The sequence below is a fragment of the Hippoglossus hippoglossus genome, chromosome 3, assembly GCF_009819705.1.
Source record: "Hippoglossus hippoglossus isolate fHipHip1 chromosome 3, fHipHip1.pri, whole genome shotgun sequence".
Taxonomy (NCBI): Eukaryota; Metazoa; Chordata; class Actinopteri; order Pleuronectiformes; family Pleuronectidae; genus Hippoglossus; species Hippoglossus hippoglossus.
The window spans coordinates 7,354,102-7,371,127 of NC_047153.1; the positions used below are offsets into that span (position 1 = coordinate 7,354,102).

General features: G+C 44.3%; 1 protein-coding gene across 2 annotated transcripts in view; it reads left to right on the forward strand.

Annotated features, from left to right (window-relative positions):
• Positions 1-16,796, forward strand: part of fbn1 (fibrillin 1) — a 60,750-nt gene extending 43,954 nt beyond the window's left edge. Inside the window, exons 46-66 of one of the 2 annotated variants that reach the window (XM_034573514.1) lie at positions 1,379-1,504; positions 1,612-1,728; positions 1,820-1,945; positions 2,042-2,161; positions 2,907-3,032; positions 6,289-6,441; positions 6,570-6,632; positions 6,725-6,844; positions 6,989-7,108; positions 7,198-7,320; positions 7,793-7,924; positions 8,598-8,723; positions 9,323-9,529; positions 10,312-10,437; positions 10,678-10,800; positions 11,336-11,452; positions 13,054-13,182; positions 13,272-13,391; positions 14,518-14,746; positions 14,830-15,013; positions 15,120-16,796. In XM_034573514.1, coding sequence (XP_034429405.1) covers positions 1,379-1,504; positions 1,612-1,728; positions 1,820-1,945; positions 2,042-2,161; positions 2,907-3,032; positions 6,289-6,441; positions 6,570-6,632; positions 6,725-6,844; positions 6,989-7,108; positions 7,198-7,320; positions 7,793-7,924; positions 8,598-8,723; positions 9,323-9,529; positions 10,312-10,437; positions 10,678-10,800; positions 11,336-11,452; positions 13,054-13,182; positions 13,272-13,391; positions 14,518-14,746; positions 14,830-15,013; positions 15,120-15,503 — 3,071 coding nt within the window. In that variant the 3' untranslated portion in view covers positions 15,504-16,796. The remainder of the gene's footprint in view (positions 1-1,378; positions 1,505-1,611; positions 1,729-1,819; positions 1,946-2,041; positions 2,162-2,906; positions 3,033-6,288; positions 6,442-6,569; positions 6,633-6,724; positions 6,845-6,988; positions 7,109-7,197; positions 7,321-7,792; positions 7,925-8,597; positions 8,724-9,322; positions 9,530-10,311; positions 10,438-10,677; positions 10,801-11,335; positions 11,453-13,053; positions 13,183-13,271; positions 13,392-14,517; positions 14,747-14,829; positions 15,014-15,119) is intronic. The other variant, XM_034573524.1, reaches the window with a different exon arrangement.
• Positions 16,797-17,026: the final 230 nt, after the last annotated feature.

The window sequence follows — 17,026 nt, forward strand, 5'->3', positions numbered from 1 at the left end:
CGCAAAGCATGGGATAGAATATAAGGCTTAAGGAGATCAGACAGGCATCAGGGGGCAAGCCCATTAAGAATTTGATATGTCATTAAAAGTACCTTAAAGTCTGATATGGGGCTGAAATGGATTTATTGTGGTCATTTTCTGGATTCAGTTAAATTCCGCCACAGCATTCTGTACCATTCAAAGAGCACTAGCATGTGGCAGGCCAGAAAACTAAATGTTACATATCGTGGTATTGATGAAACAAAGGCCTGAATTAAGATTTCAGCATCTGCAGTGGATAGAAAACACAGCATTTTGTTCTGTTGCTGTTGATGTCTTCTGATATGTTCTCAGCACAGGAGAGGGAAGGATATTTTTAGACATCAACCGTAATTGGCCTTTAAAGTCACATACATTTGAATATCATCTGCGTAGCATTTAAAATTCATTCCATAACTTTGAATAATTAGGTCAAGATGTGTAAAGCTAGTGTGCACACAAAACAATCCATAGACGTCTTTGACAAACTGTTATTCTTTCTCATACTGTTGGTGATTTAAATAACCTTTTAATGATTCAGATTAAAATACTTAAGCACATTTTAGCTTCTGTAAAGTGAAACTGATTTTCTTGACATTTATATTGCAATAGGGAACAGAAGCAGCCCAGTGACAGTCGGGCTGAGGGGGGGAATCTTCATGGTGGGCTTGTTATTAGGGAAGAGAAAATGTGAAGCATCTGTTGAGCTGTTGAACATGTGCTGCAGTATATCTGAAACATGTCGCTGTCTGTCTGGAGAATCCTCCCTGATAAGTGAATGTTAAATCAACATCCTGTTGTGCTTCCTGCTCACGGTCAGACTCCAGTGAGAGAGAACTGAAACTGTGGTAAGAGACAAGTATGAATCAAATCCAGCGATAAACTTTTATTAAAAGAAATAAGCTTTGCGGCAAGGTCGTAATGTGAATGAAGTATTTAGCACTTGACATGTTTTCACTTAAATTAAACAATGGTGTTACTCTGGTGCCATAAAACACAGTTATTGTGTCATTGTGCAATGGTGATAATAACCAGTTACAGTCCTATTAGTGGCTAACAACAGATATCTCAATTATGAAGTTATTAGAGTAACAAATTATCATTAACTCTTGTTATCAGTAGCATGACTGTCTGATTTTCATTATATTTGGTATGATTTTATTTGGTATGATTTTATTTGGTATGATTAAGCCATCACAGATTTTTAGACACTTCAGACGACACCAGGTGAAACTGCCTTGTGCCATTAGAATGACTAATTTACTGGCAGAACTGATGCTATTGGGACTGTATATTCTATGATCATTTTTGTGTTTTGACTCCCTGTGATTTTCACACATCTCCTTTCTCCTTTATTCAGACCGTAATGAATGCATTGAGAACTCTGGTATATGCAACCCGGGTCAGTGCATCGACACGCTGGGTAGCTATCGCTGCATCTGCCCCAACGGCTTTAAAACGACGCGGGACCAGTCAATGTGTGTCGGTAAGCTTTGCTGCTTCCTATCGGCTCTCTCTTGTTTTTAGTTTAGTTTAGTGAGCAATGTGAATAACGTCCTAAGGTGAAACTGTGACGATGTTCTCTGGTTCCAGACGTGGACGAGTGTGAGAGACAACCCTGCGGTAACGGGACCTGTAAGAACACAGTGGGCTCCTACAACTGCCTCTGCTACCCCGGCTTCCTGAACTCACACAACAGTGACTGCATAGGTGAGTGCATCTGTGGATGTGTTGCAAAAGAACAAGCCCGCTACAGTCTTTATGTGATATGTTGTGGTGATGATGTGTTTGTGTTGACCAGATGTCGATGAGTGTTCGACGCAGCGGGGCTTGTGTCGAAACGGGCAGTGTGTGAACACAGTGGGCACCTTCCTCTGCGTGTGCCATGACGGCTATGAGCTCACTCTCGATGGCAGACTGTGTGCAGGTACGGACACGCCACTTTTCTTTTTTTTTTATGTGTATCTGATTATTATATATATCATTTATGTTGCATTCCTTGTGTATTCCTTTTTCCCCTCAGATATTAATGAGTGTGCAGTGAATCCAGGCACATGCGGTGCAGGAACTTGTCTGAATCTGGACGGCTCCTACAGGTGTATCTGTCCACCCGGCTACTATCTGCATGAGGAAACCTGTGAAGGTAAAGCAACCCAAAGCCAGCGAGTTCTGTATCATGAAAAATATAAAACAGGAATTGCTGGAGTAATTGAATACAGTATCTGCACGCTTGAGTGAATCTCACCTCAAGCAATACAGACAACACTTGCTTATATACAACACACACATACACACACACATATATATATATATATATTATATATAAATAACATTTTAGAGTGACTGCTGAGAAGTGCAAGAAGAGAATAAACTGCCACTCCGACTCTTCCTTCTTTTCAATTGCCCTGCTCCTACAGAACACCCATCTTCTCCCCGTCTACACGTGGGAGTGGGTTCAGGCCAGAAAACTTGGGTTGTTTATACAGTGGGGCTGATGAAGAGATTTTCGGCAGACTTCAACACATTCCTGCTCTGTGCTCTGTTCCTGGAAGCAGAGGGGAACAGCACTCAGTTCTCAGCATCAGTAACAGCAGCAGCTGGTCATTGTGATGAGCGCACATGTGACATGGACTCTGATCCAGATAATACACCTTCATCCAACCAGCCATTAGTGAGATTACGCTCAGTTTTATCACATTTGGAGAGACCATAAGGTCGAGGTATGACTTCATCCCTGCAGCCATGAAAGCACGAGGAAAAATGAGATGTGAATGAAGGACTGCAGGATGGAATTCTGATGCCACAGAATTAGGAATGGGTTTAGAATTTATTTGTAAATGTGTTCCTTTGATAAGGTGACTGATGATGTTCCTCTTGTTGTGTGTCAGATATCGACGAGTGCTCCCAGTCACCTGAGATGTGTATATTTGGAACCTGCTCAAACACTGAAGGAAGCTTCACCTGCTTGTGTCCTGAAGGCTTCCAGATCTCTGCCTCCGGACGCAGATGTTTAGGTAATTCTGTGTGTGTCTGTGTGTGTGTGTGTGTGTACTGGTTTTGTTACCTCTTTAAGTAATCTTCCAGAATAAACACTGACCTTGTAAGGCCCAGTAGACCTCATGGGGACCGAAGCCTGGTCTTAATGAGGCAAAGCATCATTCTGAGGTCCTGATTAAAGTGAGAGGTAAGATGTGAATTGTGGTTGGAGTTAGTCATGAATTGGTCATGGTTAAGGTTAGAGATATTGGTAAGGCTGACCACAATCAATGGAAGTCAATGCATTGACCTAACGAGGACAAACTGAGTGAGTATGCATCAAGTTCAAAGTGCAGAGTGTAAATTCTCGTGTATCTGTATGATGTGTCTGTGAGTGCTCGTGGAGACTAAGCAGCAGTCAGTGGTGTCCGACTTTATCTGCTCCTTCATGATAGCACACTGTGTTCAGGCTGCTTCTGCTGCCTCAACAAGGCCAAGGGTGGCTCTGGACAAATCACTTTTCCATTTCCTGACGTGTGTGTGTGTGTGTGTGTGTGTGTGTGTGTGTGTGTGTGTGTGTGTGTGTGTGTGTGTGTGTGTGTGTGTGTGTGTGTGTGTGTGTGTGTGTGTGTGTGTGTGTGTGTGTGTGTGTGTGTGTGTGTGTGTGTGTGTGTGTGTGTGTGTGTTTATGTATATCTGTGTGTTTCTGGCTTGGGTGGGTGCATGCTGAGTCCTCCGTTAGGGTGTTCCCCTTCCAAACACTGAAGTGATGACATCATCAGTTCAGCGAGGCAGTCTACAGTTTGTATTTCACATTTCTCCCCAGTGTCAGACGGGCTCCACCGAGGGTCGGGGGGATAAAGAGGGAGGAGTTGGGTGGAGAGTGAGCAATATGGGCCATAAAAGAGATCAAAGTTGAACCCTGGATCAAAGTTGAACCCTGTCCCACTGAGAAAACACTTTTTACGGTTATAGGAGTGAAGGCAATGAAGGAAATTATTATGACAACAGTGATAAAAATCATATGTTAGACTTTGGGTGAATCTGTTCATAAATAATCGTGTGAAGAGAAGATGTCCTCATACTCAACTCAAGTAATATTCCCAAAAAGAACAGTAAACCACAGCCACATAACACAGTACGTCAGGGAATCTTATGTCCTGTTGCTTTTGTAGCAACTGAGGCAGCAAGTGACAATAATGCATTAATGTTGAAAGCACCTGACAAACAGATCGAGTCTGTTTCACCAGTCAAGCTACTGGTCGCACCAAAGTAAGACTGTAGCTGCAACAGCCTTTAAGTGTATTGAGTAGGAACTGGTCTTTATTGCTCTTGAAGTATTGAAGTTTAATGTACACATCATGCACCCCCACAATTTTCCTCTTTTGGACGGAGGATCCAAGTGGAGTGATGACTGAATGAATGAATGAATGAATGAATGAATGACACATTTACTTTGTAAGAAAACAAAAGACAAAGTCACATTCGGCCATGAGAACAGTTTGTATGAGTCGATCCTACAGAAAGACGGGGGAGCGTCAGAGAGGGGGTGATGTGCATCAGTCCCTGGCTGGAATGGTACATGGAATATTGTGATAAGAACACATTGTGTAGGTCTCAGCCTCTCGACTGCCAGGACTCTTCAGTTATTGATATGGTTTAAATTATAATGCCATGGTGGTTTTGCAAATACCCATTATCCTAACCAGAGACTGTTTGTCACCACCCTCTCCACCATCAGATTTGCGTCACCACTGTGTCACCACTTTACTGATTTATCTCAAAAGTTATCTCTCCAATAACATTTTTGACTTTTTACCCTATTTTTCCTGTTTTATATTATTCTGCCACTGATTCAAAGAAATCATATAGCATCGAAATTTTATGTTAGCCAGATCCAGAAAGTGAAGTATTTAGACCTTTGCATGATACATTTCATATACGAACTACAAAATGAGTATGACATATGCACGTGCTGATGCTCACACGCTGACGCTCACACACACTTGGTTACCAGCTGTGCACAAAGCACCATAAATCTCTTTTGAGGAAAGGCTGACAAATCAGTTTCATGGAGGAAAGTAACATGACACTTTTTGACATCCTCCCTGCACCACCAGGTGTTCATGCATGTGATCCTGGCATCTGAGCCAGGTGTGCATGCATGTGTGTGTGTGTGCATGTGTGTGTGCGTGTCTGTGTGTGTGTGTGTGTGTGTGTGCGTGCGTGCGTGCGTGCGTGCGTGCGTGCGTGTGTGTGATCTATCGTGGTCAGAAAGCTTATTTGTGTTGCATTCAGTGAAGGCCAGTGCTAGCAGGAGAGCACGACCATATGCTTCTTATTACAAGTAAGTGCCTGCCCAGTCCAGGAGGAACCAGAGCGAGAGAGAACCAGAGAGAGAAAGAGAGACAGAGAGAGAACGAGAGAGAGATAGACAGAGAGAGATAGACAGAGATAGAGATACAGAGATAGAGAGACAGAAAGAGATAGACAGAGATAGAGAGATAGAGAGACAGAGAGAGAGAGACAGAGATAGATAGACAGAGATAGATAGACAGAGATAGAGAGACAGTAAGAGATAGACAGAGATAGAGAGATAGAGAGACAGAGAGAGAGAGAGAGAGAGACAGAGAGAGAGAGATAGACAGAGAGACAGAGAGAGACATAGAGAGACAGACAGAGAGAGAGATACAGGGAGAGATAGACAGAGAGACAGAGAGAGACATAGAGAGACAGACAGAGAGAGACATAGAGAGACAGACAGAGAGAGAGATACAGGGAGAGATAGACAGAGATAGAGAGACAGACAGAGAGAGAGATACAGGGAGAAATAGACAGAGATAGAGAGACAGAGAGAGAGAGAGAGAGAGAGAGAGAGAGAGAGAGAGAGAGAGAGAGAGAGAGACTGTCATACACTGATCACTGAGAGGAGGTTGTGAACCAGCCTCTGTGCTCTCTACAAATACTTAACCAATTTGGTTTAAAAGGAAAAAACTTTTTTTATTTTTGGTCAATTTACAATACAAACAGGTAAAATATGGAGCTGTCCCTTTAAGACGAGCAAAAGTGTTGGAATAAACAAAATAACAGGATGTGTTATTGCTGCTTCCATCCATCACTCTGTCTACCCGCTGTCATATTCACTACTTTTGTCCTCTGTGTGTGTGTGTGTGTGTGTGTGTGTGTGCGTGCGTGCGTGCGTGCGTGCGTGCGTGCGTGCGTGCGTGCGTGCGTGCGTGCGTGCGTGCGTGCGTGCGTGCGTGCGTGTGTGTGTGTGTGTGTGTTCACCTCTAGATATCCGTGTGAACTACTGCTATACCAAGTTTGATAGTGGCCGCTGCCTGGCTCCAAAGCCTCAGAACACTTCCAAGACAGCGTGCTGCTGCACTGGAATGCCAGGTCAAGGCTGGGGAGACCCCTGTGAAATCTGCCCGAGCAAGGGAGAGGGTGCGTACTCTTCATATCGCATATACACACACACAACATATGCAGGGAAACACTTACATGTATGCATAAAAGTAAATAATTTACATTATTTCGTGGTGTTTATGACTCTTCTCATCTCATGGTTCCAGAGGGGTATCCTCTTCTCTGTACCAATGAGGGATATCAGCAGGGGACAGATGACGCCCCAAAAGGTACGAGCGTCATCACTGAACCTTAACTGGTCTGCTTCTCCGTTACAGTTCGGGAGTGTAATCTGCTTGTTTACAACGTTTTCTCATTGTAGATATTGATGAATGCATCAACGACCCTTGTATCAACGGCCAGTGCATCAACACAGACGGCTCTTTCCGATGTGAATGTCCCATGGGATACCGCCTGGACAATAGTGGAGTCAGATGTGAAGGTCAGTTCACAGTCAGTGTCTCCTCAACCTCATCTTCCTCGTCTCTTTGTCTCTTTCACTCTCCCTCACTTATTTATTCACCTGGTAAATATGAATCCGACACTACGATGATTAATGAGGTTCCTGTTACTGTCGTCAACACAGACATTAATGAGTGTGAAATCGGGAATCCTTGTGGCAACGGCACATGCACCAATGTCATCGGTGGGTTTGAATGTGCGTGTGATGACGGCTTTGAGCCCGGGCCAATGATGACCTGCGAAGGTACGTGACGCCCCGTGTGCACTCTCACGTGCATCATGCAGTCTTTGTACGTCTGTGGTATGACTGTAACTTGTCACCTTCTGTTCCAGACATCAATGAGTGTGCCCAGAACCCTCTGCTGTGCGCCTTCCGCTGTGTGAACGTGTATGGCTCGTACGAGTGTAAATGTCCCACGGGCTACGTTCTGCGCGAGGACAAGAGGATGTGTAAAGGTGCGACATCTAAGTGACTCACTTATACTCTCAGCTTTCTCAGTATTTGTCAGTTTACTGGAGATGTGCTTGTCCCATGCACAAAGTTACATAACGCACTATCTCCGTTAGATCCTCAAGGGTCCTCTGTCTCGACCGAACGTAAAACACTCTCTGGAAACTGACTATTTACACCTCCGCACTCGCAGATAGCTCGGGCACCATAGCAACGGATGTATTTGGAGGGAAGCTCTGAGACAGGAGGAACTTGTCAGTGTCTATAGCGTCACTGTTTACATTAGATCTCCAAACAGACCACCAACTCTCCCACTACATGCCTACAAGCACTCAGCATTGGATTGAGTGGTTAGATTAAACGGCAGCGTGTACGAGTGCCTGTGTTACATCACTGCTCTGCATCTGCGTACACACACAGGTTTTTCCACACTTGTGCTTCCTCTTACTCTTTGTATTCTGCTTCTTTTTTTTCCAGATCAGAATGAGTGTGAGGATGGTATCGATGACTGTGCCAGCAGAGGCATGACCTGCAAGAATCTGATTGGGACATACATGTGCATCTGTTCGCCTGGATTCACACGCCATCCCAGCGGAGAGGGTTGCATGGGTACGATTATTATTGTGTCCCTATGTATGACATCATACACCATTACTCTAGCTTATAACATCAATCTTGGCTTAACTCTGCATAAAATAAATCTAATTTGATATTAATCAGTTTTTTGTGTAACAGTGCACACAGCAAAGTGTGTATTCTGGAGTATATCCAGTTGTAGGAGTTGTTAACACCTCATATCTCTGATTTATCCTGGTTACTAGTGAATATGAATCACTGTCATACAATGGACTTGAGCCATTAGAGACTTTGTGAAACTCACAATAAGATAATTCTGGGGACACAGTGAATCTTTTTGCCATGAAAATAAAATGGTAAGCTCTGGATATTTGCACAAAATCAATCAAACCCCCTACTGGGGGATATTTACTTTGGGAACTTTTGGTTAAAATACAGGAAACACAATTAAAAGGAAGATTTGCTTTGGTAGTGATCAGAGCGAAAATGGGAAACAAACAGATTTGTCAAATGATTTGAATATAACTATAAAGAACAGAGATGTGTACGGAGGTGTTTGCAAACACCTGCAACAAGACTGTGAAATTCAATTAAGGCCTATCAGAAATATTGCACCTGGTTGAACTTCCACTTTAACTTAATACAATCCTGTGTAACAAATATTTCATTTTTATCTTTACACTGTGTGTGTGTGTGTGTGTGTTAGATCTGAACGAGTGTACAGCCAAACCAGGGACCTGTAAGAACGGCCGCTGTGAGAACACAGTGGGAAGCTACCGCTGCAGATGTGACCAAGGTTTCGTCGCTAACCCCACACAGACTGAATGTATCGGTGCGTATAATACGAATATATCAAATGTCTCTCTATTTTAAATTCCTTGTACATTTATATATACATTTTTGTGTGTTTTCTTAGTCTAAGCTTTTACTGTTAATTCAATTTTTTTAAACTTATGATATATAGTTTGTATTGTACTTGTAGAGTGACAATAAAGATACGTATTATATTGGGATGCCCACAAGAAATCATTATAAATAACACAAAACTTTATGTTAGTTGAATCTTGTTTTACTGGGTGAAGCAGTCATTTTAATCTCAGTGGGAATTTAACCATTCCATGACAGTCTTGTTACAAACCATGTGTCTTTTACTGTCAAGATAGGAGCAAGGACATCCTCTCAATGGCCCCTATGCTAAACGTACTGTGTAGACATGATGTGCTGAACCCAGTGAGAAAAGCGTCTGCGGTTCTATAGCTATCTCCCTCCTCACAGACAGCAGTGATAGAGCGGTGTGGGTAATCTTTTTACGTCTGGTTTTCTGAGGCCAGGTCCTGTCTGGGTGGTTTGGGTTTGCTTTCTTTTTGTCCATTTTGTCTCGTGGTCACACTCGCGTCTCTCTGTGTCGTCCCCCCCCCCACCACCCTCCAGATAACCGTGAAGGCTTCTGCTTCACTGAGGTCCTGACCACTCTGTGTCAGATGACGTCGAGCAACAGGAACCTGGTGACCAAGTCCGAGTGTTGCTGTGATGGAGGCCGAGGCTGGGGCACCAACTGTGAGCTGTGCCCGCTGCCCGGGACCACCCAGTACAAGAAGATGTGTCCCCTGGGACCTGGATACACCACTGATGGCAGAGGTGTGAAAGTAAACACAACTGGGAAAAATCTAAAATCAACAGCAACTTGTGTGGAACTTTCTCTGACATAATTGTTGGATTAAAAGTTGTTTTCATTCATAGAGCAAACAGGAGGTCAGTTTTCCAAACTATGTATTAAATCTTAAATTGATCAACAAAGATCAGTGAGGCTCAACCCAGTTGGCAGAACCTGAACTGTTGTTGTTGCCGTTGTCATGAACTTTCTCTCAAACAATGTCACTAAGGTTGATGACTCCCAGCCGGTTTAGATGTTAGATGTCCTCCAACCTGGTATCCAGACCGCCACTTGCTGTTGGAAGCTGGTTTCATTTTCAAAGCGGTTTATGTTTTTAATTGAGGCTGCATCATTCGGGGGGGAAAACATCCCAGTCAGAATAAACTTTCTGCATTTAATTTGAATGGCATCTGTTGGTCATACACAGAGTGCAGCAGGAAGTGCTTTCACAATGTTCCCTGCTCGCAGCTACTTTACAAAAGATAAAGCAGAATCCAATGTGATGGATTATCTGAACAAGTTTTGGGTTAATGCTCTATGTGTAGTAAAATGATTGGAGACCATCCAGATTGAAACGTGCCTGAATACTAGAGCAGCTGTTATGCCTCATAAATTTATCAGCTGTAACTAGTACACAGGAAACCACTGATTCGTTGTTGCTGTTGGCTGATAAAACCCCTGACAAAGCATTGGTTTGCTCTCATATTTGAAACGACGCTGATTTGTGTAAATCCCTGCGGAGCTGACTCTTCTTGTTTCGGTCCAGATATCGACGAGTGTCGCGTCATGGGGAACTTGTGCAAGAACGGTCAGTGCATCAACTCTTTGGGCTCCTACAGCTGCACCTGCAAACCCGGCTACACCACCGATATCAGCAGCACGCATTGTGTGGGTAAGACTCCATTCGATCACCAGCACTTTATGGACTCTTTTCTTACGGTGCCTACCTCCCGTTCTCATTCCTGCTGTCTAGTAAAGAGCCAGAGCGACGTGGGTGGACTGCCCACACACTCCTCTGAAAAAATGCAGCCCGAGTCTGTCCGTCTCATCATCTCCCCTTATGGAATTTCAGGCTCAAACTCACTCTCTCTTTCTCTCCGTCTCACCCTCACCCTTTTCCCTCGCATTCTAGATGTGGATGAGTGCATCCAGGCACCAAAGCCCTGTAACTTCATCTGTAAGAACACGGAGGGAGGCTACCTCTGTTCCTGCCCCCGCGGATACATCCTGCAGGAGGATGGAAAGAGCTGCAAAGGTAAAAGACACACATGAAATACACCACCTCTAAATATTGTGGCTGCTCGGCTCAGTTGAACTCAGTCGCACGCTCCTCCCGCTCGACTTAACTTCCAAGTTAGAGCTGCCATAGTGCTGAGGGGGGCCGGGACCTGCGCCAGTTTTCTGCTCACTGTCCCGGGACGCGACGTTTGTTCATGAACGTGTACGAGCCACTGACCCTGTGCATCTGTGTGCGTCAGTGTTTATCAGGCTTGTTTGTGAGTCTAAACACGTTTGCTCGCGGTGTTCAGTCGTTTTCATCTTTATTTACCGTAGCTGTAGCCCCCCCCTGCAGTACCCCCCTGTGTTTCCGGTGTCTGGTTCATTTGCAGTTCATTTGTAGGTCAGTGACTGTAGAAGGACAGGAATTTGACTCGGAGCAGCCCCCATACAGTAGTACATACAATGATCTGACCCAGTTCCAACCACAGGATCATAAATGCACTTTAAAAACGACTCTGCACATTTAGCTTTTCTTTTAAACTATTCCTTGTATTTCTCTTCCGTTTCAGATCTGGACGAGTGTTCGTCCAAACAGCACAACTGTCAGTTTCTATGTGTTAACACCATCGGTGGGTTTACGTGTAAATGTCCCCCTGGCTTCACCCAGCATCATACTGCCTGCATCGGTAAGTACACACACGGCACAGCCAAATATTTTGTAATCATAAATGCTACTTAAACAATTATCTATATGCCCAATGCACACAGAATCAGTTCCTCCACAGTGTCATTTCTTAAGCTGATTTCAGACATGCACCAAACTCCGGCTAATCTCCTGACATTCTCCGCTGGGGCTGTATGTCCGAGTGAGAGGCTCTGGACTTTCTCTGGAGTTTCTCCTGCCAGCCCCCATAGGAAGAACTCCAGGGATAATGTCCGAGTGAGGCCATGTGAGATCACAGCAGGACATCCCCCACAGGATTCCTGTTGTGAATACGTCTCCCCAGAGAATCTCCTGCTGCATTCTTCTTGTGTCAATCTCCGTAGAAAGTCCAGAGCCAGTTGTGAGGACATTCTCTGGAGTTCATGTCTGAAAATGTCTCTACAGAACCTTCCAGCCCAGCTCATAAAAGCCCTCTGAAGCTCCCTCTTGTCTAACTTTTACTGACTCTCATTCAGAGTTAATGGACTCTGGGTGATATCACACTGATCTAATTAGGCTGGACGGGTTTGTAGTCATGGCAGCTTAGCGATGCTTTGTTATGGAACATAGCAGTTGATCGCCGTGACTACCACCAGCCTTTTTTTCCCGGGACCATAAAACAGGTCTTATGATCTCACATCAAGTCAGTGGCAGGGAACCCTCAGTTTGGATGATAGGCCGGTGACAAAGGTTGGAGAAACATGGGTTGGACATAAAACACGAAAACGAACCTCGGTACCTGCTGCCCAAAAATACTGTTACTGAACTGAACACTTTTCCAGGCGTATTGTAAAGATTATAAAACCTCATTCCTTCCAGTACATCTGCTCTTTCAAGCTGCACAGAAAAAATGTGTCCTTGTCCGGTTTGCTGATGTTTCAGGTTTCTGTTTTTCAGTCACACTGACTGATAATGATTCTTACTTTAAAGCACCAAGTGCTCAGGGAATGTAGATGCTCACCTCTATGGGTTTGAGACCTATTAGCCACATGTTGATAGTTTCACCTAACAGAGATCTGAAGCTGGGAACAGAATAAAAGACTTCTTAACTAACTGTGAAAACCCAGGATCCCGCAACCAACCATTGACATTTAGAGATTACATCTTTTCTCCGCTTTCATCTCAGTAACCAAAAAAAAAAGCTCAAACAACGTGATCCAGTTCAGATTTGCACAGACTCCAAACACAATTGTCAAACATGTTCGTGTTGTCTGACAAAATAAAAGGAACTCAACGCTCACTTACTACTTTTCCAGGCAAAGCAAGTAGATGTTGGGTTTAGATTATATTTGCCAGACTATTATTCCCAAAGTCCAAAGCGAGCTGTAAAATGAGAACTCTTGTGGTCTGAGGTTAGGTGAGAGATTTTATCATTACAGGGATAGTTCACCGAAAAATGAAAATTCACTCGTTATCTACTCGCCACTATGCCGATGGAGGATGAAGTGTTTGAGTTCACAAAACACTTTTTTCCGCAAACTATCCCTTTTAGCTCCTCCAGACTGTGGGATTAAAAAGGGATCTGCCCTTTTCTATCAAGACTGATGTCGACACTCGTCTGAACTTTTCCTCCTCTCTGCGTAGACAACAACGAATGTGCCTCTGACCCCGGCATGTGTGGCTCCAATGGCGCCTGCCAGAACACGCCGGGGAGCTTCAACTGCGACTGCCAGCGAGGATTCTCGTTAGATCCCAACGGACAAAGCTGCGAAGGTCTGAAAAATGAGTGATATCAACGTCAGAATCAGCTGATACAGAATAAAGGTTGTTACAGTCGTCTGCTGTGTGTTTGTCCCTGACAGATATGGACGAGTGTGATGGAAACCACAGGTGCCAGCATGGCTGCCAAAATCTGGTGGGTGGATACAGGTGCAGCTGTCCTCAAGGCTACCTGCAGCACTACCAGTGGAACCAGTGTGTGGGTGAGTGAAACCACCGCACCACTTTTTATCCGCAAACATTCTTTCCTTTCAGAGCATCCTGGTGAAAGTATGTCTGATTCAGCCTGGATGTTCTGGGCTGGAGTCCGACCTGGAACATTTTTAAAAACAACTTCTCCGTCCTTCACCTCCGTGCACTGTTAAAATATGAATATGTCCAAAATGTTTTTCCTCTTCTCCGGAATTTCAACCCTTCCCTGAGAAAAGGAAATGTTATGTTTGAGTTAATGCTCATTATCAGCTTATTCGATTTCTTATTCTAAAACAAGGACCGGAAAATGAAAAAGTGGGCGTTTTTTGATTATCAGTGTTTGTAGCAAACCTTTTAAAAACAGTCATGACTTGTTCTCATTCTTCTTTTTGCTGTTTTCCAATTTAGAATTTTCATTTAATTAGTCAAACATGAAAAGTCCAGTGTCAATAGGTACATAATGCAAAATAAAGCCAATTTATTAACTATCTTCATTAGCTTGCCTGCTTCTCAGGGTTGTAAATAGATTCTATTGGCGCCAATTCTATTTCCCCCCATTGTAGTAAATACAGTCAGAAGGGAAACAACAGGGAAGTGAAGGAACTGTCAAGAAGAGAGAGAGAAAAGGGGGGAAATGATGATAGATATAAAAACAGATGTTTCCACTCTCCTCCTCCTGCTGCTGAGTGATTGTTGTGAAGAATTAAATTAAAAACAAGTTATGCTTTATTTGTGATGACAGTTTAGTTTCGTACAAAAGTATTTTTATTCTTTTAACACAAACAAAATGTGTTGATATGTCTGTGAGTGACAACACCATTATTCAAGCAGTTTCTAATTTTCTAATTATGTTTGATTGAAACAGAGGTGTTGAAATATGATGTTGACAAGAGGGAATGGGCCCGTGGAAAATATCTAGCGGAGTATGGTGCAACATCCAAATCTTTTAGTACATAAATTTATTGGAATAGTTTAGTCACAGACAAATAACTCCAAAATAACAAGCTTCTGTTGATCAAGCCCCTATTTTTTGTTTGAATTTACAACAATCACATCAGAGTTTATAAGTATTGTTTGTGTCCTTTAACTGGAATGACCTTTTGCTTGTTTACTTCCTGTCACATTTCCGTGACCCAGACGAGAACGAGTGCATGAACAGCCAGATCTGCGGGGGAGCGTCGTGCCACAACACCCTGGGGAGCTTCCGCTGCCTCTGCCCCACTGGCTTCAACTACGAGCAGGCCGGAGGCTGCGCGGACATCAATGAGTGCTCCACCAGCCAGAACCCCTGCAAGTTCGGCTGCTCCAACACAGACGGCGGTTACCTCTGCGGCTGTCCCAATGGGTACTTCCGTGCAGGACAAGGGTACGTTGTGTTGGAGCCTGACTCTGTGTGGAAGGTGTCTGTAGATGCTTCTAGTTGACTGATGGTTTCGTCTCCTGGTTCAGGCACTGCATCACGGGTCTTGGCTTTACCAGCGGCGGCCCCAGCGGTGGAGAAGGAGCTGAGGCGGATGATAACTCCCTGTCTCCTGAGGCCTGCTATGAATGTAAGATCAATGGTTATCCCAAGAAGGGACGCAAACGTCGCAGCACCAATTCAACCCAAGAGGATCCTATTGAAGACAACCAGGTAATTAGTTTGGCTCTAGCTGCCATTTTTGATGGGACCATTATGGCCTTACACAGTAGGTCTCTTCTCCTCAGTAAACTCAATCTGACTGTTTTCTTCCCTGTAGCTGACTGAGGAGGTGGTAAGTCTGGCCAGCTTGGACATCGAGGACACCCTGCAGCTCCACCTCAACATCAGCGACCTGAGTAACCGCGACCACATCCTGGAGTTCACCCCGGCCTTGTCCGCGCTCAGCGAACACGTGCGCTACAGCATCGACTACGGAAACGACGAAGGCTACTTCAAGATCAACCAGAGAGAGGGCGTCAGCTACCTGCATATGAGCAAGAAGAAGTCCCTCCCCCCGGGGGCGTACGACCTGCAGATCAGCAGCGTGTCCCTCTACAAGACCAAGGATCTGGCTGAGCTGGAGGACCAACACGATAAAGACTACCTCACAGGACAGCTGGGAGACATACTGAAGATGAGGGTGCAGCTCATCCTCCATTAACCATCACGAGACTGAGGCAGGCAGATGTTTCCAGCGGCTGCTAATCCAGTGTCAGGCTCACTCTCCCCTGGTCTGACTCTGGGTCAGTGGTTTAGGGGCAACTTCTACTTGCTCGGACAGGGAGAAGAGCTCGCCAACCAAAGAGACAAGAGGGGGGGTGGGGGGAGGGGGTGGGGGGGACCGTGTCATTTGATTGCCAAAGATGATTCTACATATCATGCGTATACAATATCTGTGGAAAACACCAGCTGAATGAGGCGGTATGACGCTTTTCATTCGAAATGAAGAACGCACCGCCCTGACACACGTGCACAGCCATGTGTGAAGCACTAGTGAGAGTGTGAATGGTTTTTAAATTGTGGGGTTAAATGTGCTATAATGATATGTGGAATCAGGTGCCGTTTGAAGGGCTTGTGGACTGCAGGAAGCTTTAAACGCTGAGTTGTTATTTTTATTTTTGTTTAGAACTCCGCTTAGGTGGAAGGAAAGGGTGAGTCCCAATAGTCTGCAATAAATTAATTTCCTCCCCTCGTGGTCAACGACTGAACCAACCTGGACACACGGAAGTTAACACATTTCTCCATCCCCATATATTACCTTAATGGAGGGGAGATAAAAGAAAAAGATTGAGAAGGGTCAGGAGAGGAAAGGAACCCACGATGGACTATTGAGATGTAGCCATGTCTGAGCTTGAATGACTCCTACTGCATATTTAAACTTCGCTTTTCCATCTTTCCTACTGACTAGAATAATTCATATTTACTGGTGCTAGCAACACGACCACATAGACTTCTGAATGCACTGTGCTACTATACAAAACTCAGTAGTAAACAAGATACAAGCCCGTCGGCCATTCTGAAGGTTTTCCTGTCTTTGCGACCGTTAACAGCTCGCTTCATAGCCTGTCTGCTCTCCTCTATACTACATGTAAATTGTGTTTATACTGTAATAATCAATGCCACTTTTAATCTATGAAGCCTTTGTAAACTAGAGGAAGCCCCTGGAATAGAGGGGTTTGTAATGGTGCTTATAATGACCAACTACTTCCTTTGTAAACTGTGTATACATACACACGCCTGCACACATACACACAAACAAAAACACACATTGATGATGCCAAACCTGGGCGTTCATGATTATGCACTGAGGTCTGCGCGGCCACACATTCTCTCACAAGTACAATCAGTGCAGCATTGCCATGGACCAGCCTGACACCAGTCTGTGTTCCCTGTTCACATCAGTGAGGGTTTAGTTGTAAATTCACAATAAAAACATATTTTTGGTGTATATGTATTTACTGCTGTGTTTTCACCTTCATCTAGATTTGAATTTCGGTTATTTTAGAGCTCAACAGGCTGAGAATAGCTTCTTCAGTCCTGTGCAACGTGACCTCTGAACAACGTGAGACTTGCACTACTCTAGTGGTGTCTTGTCCTGCACTGCCCCCGTGTGGACACTTGTTTTCTCACAAAGCTCAAACATTGTGCTCAACACTCACATTCAACACAACCAAACTCACCAAC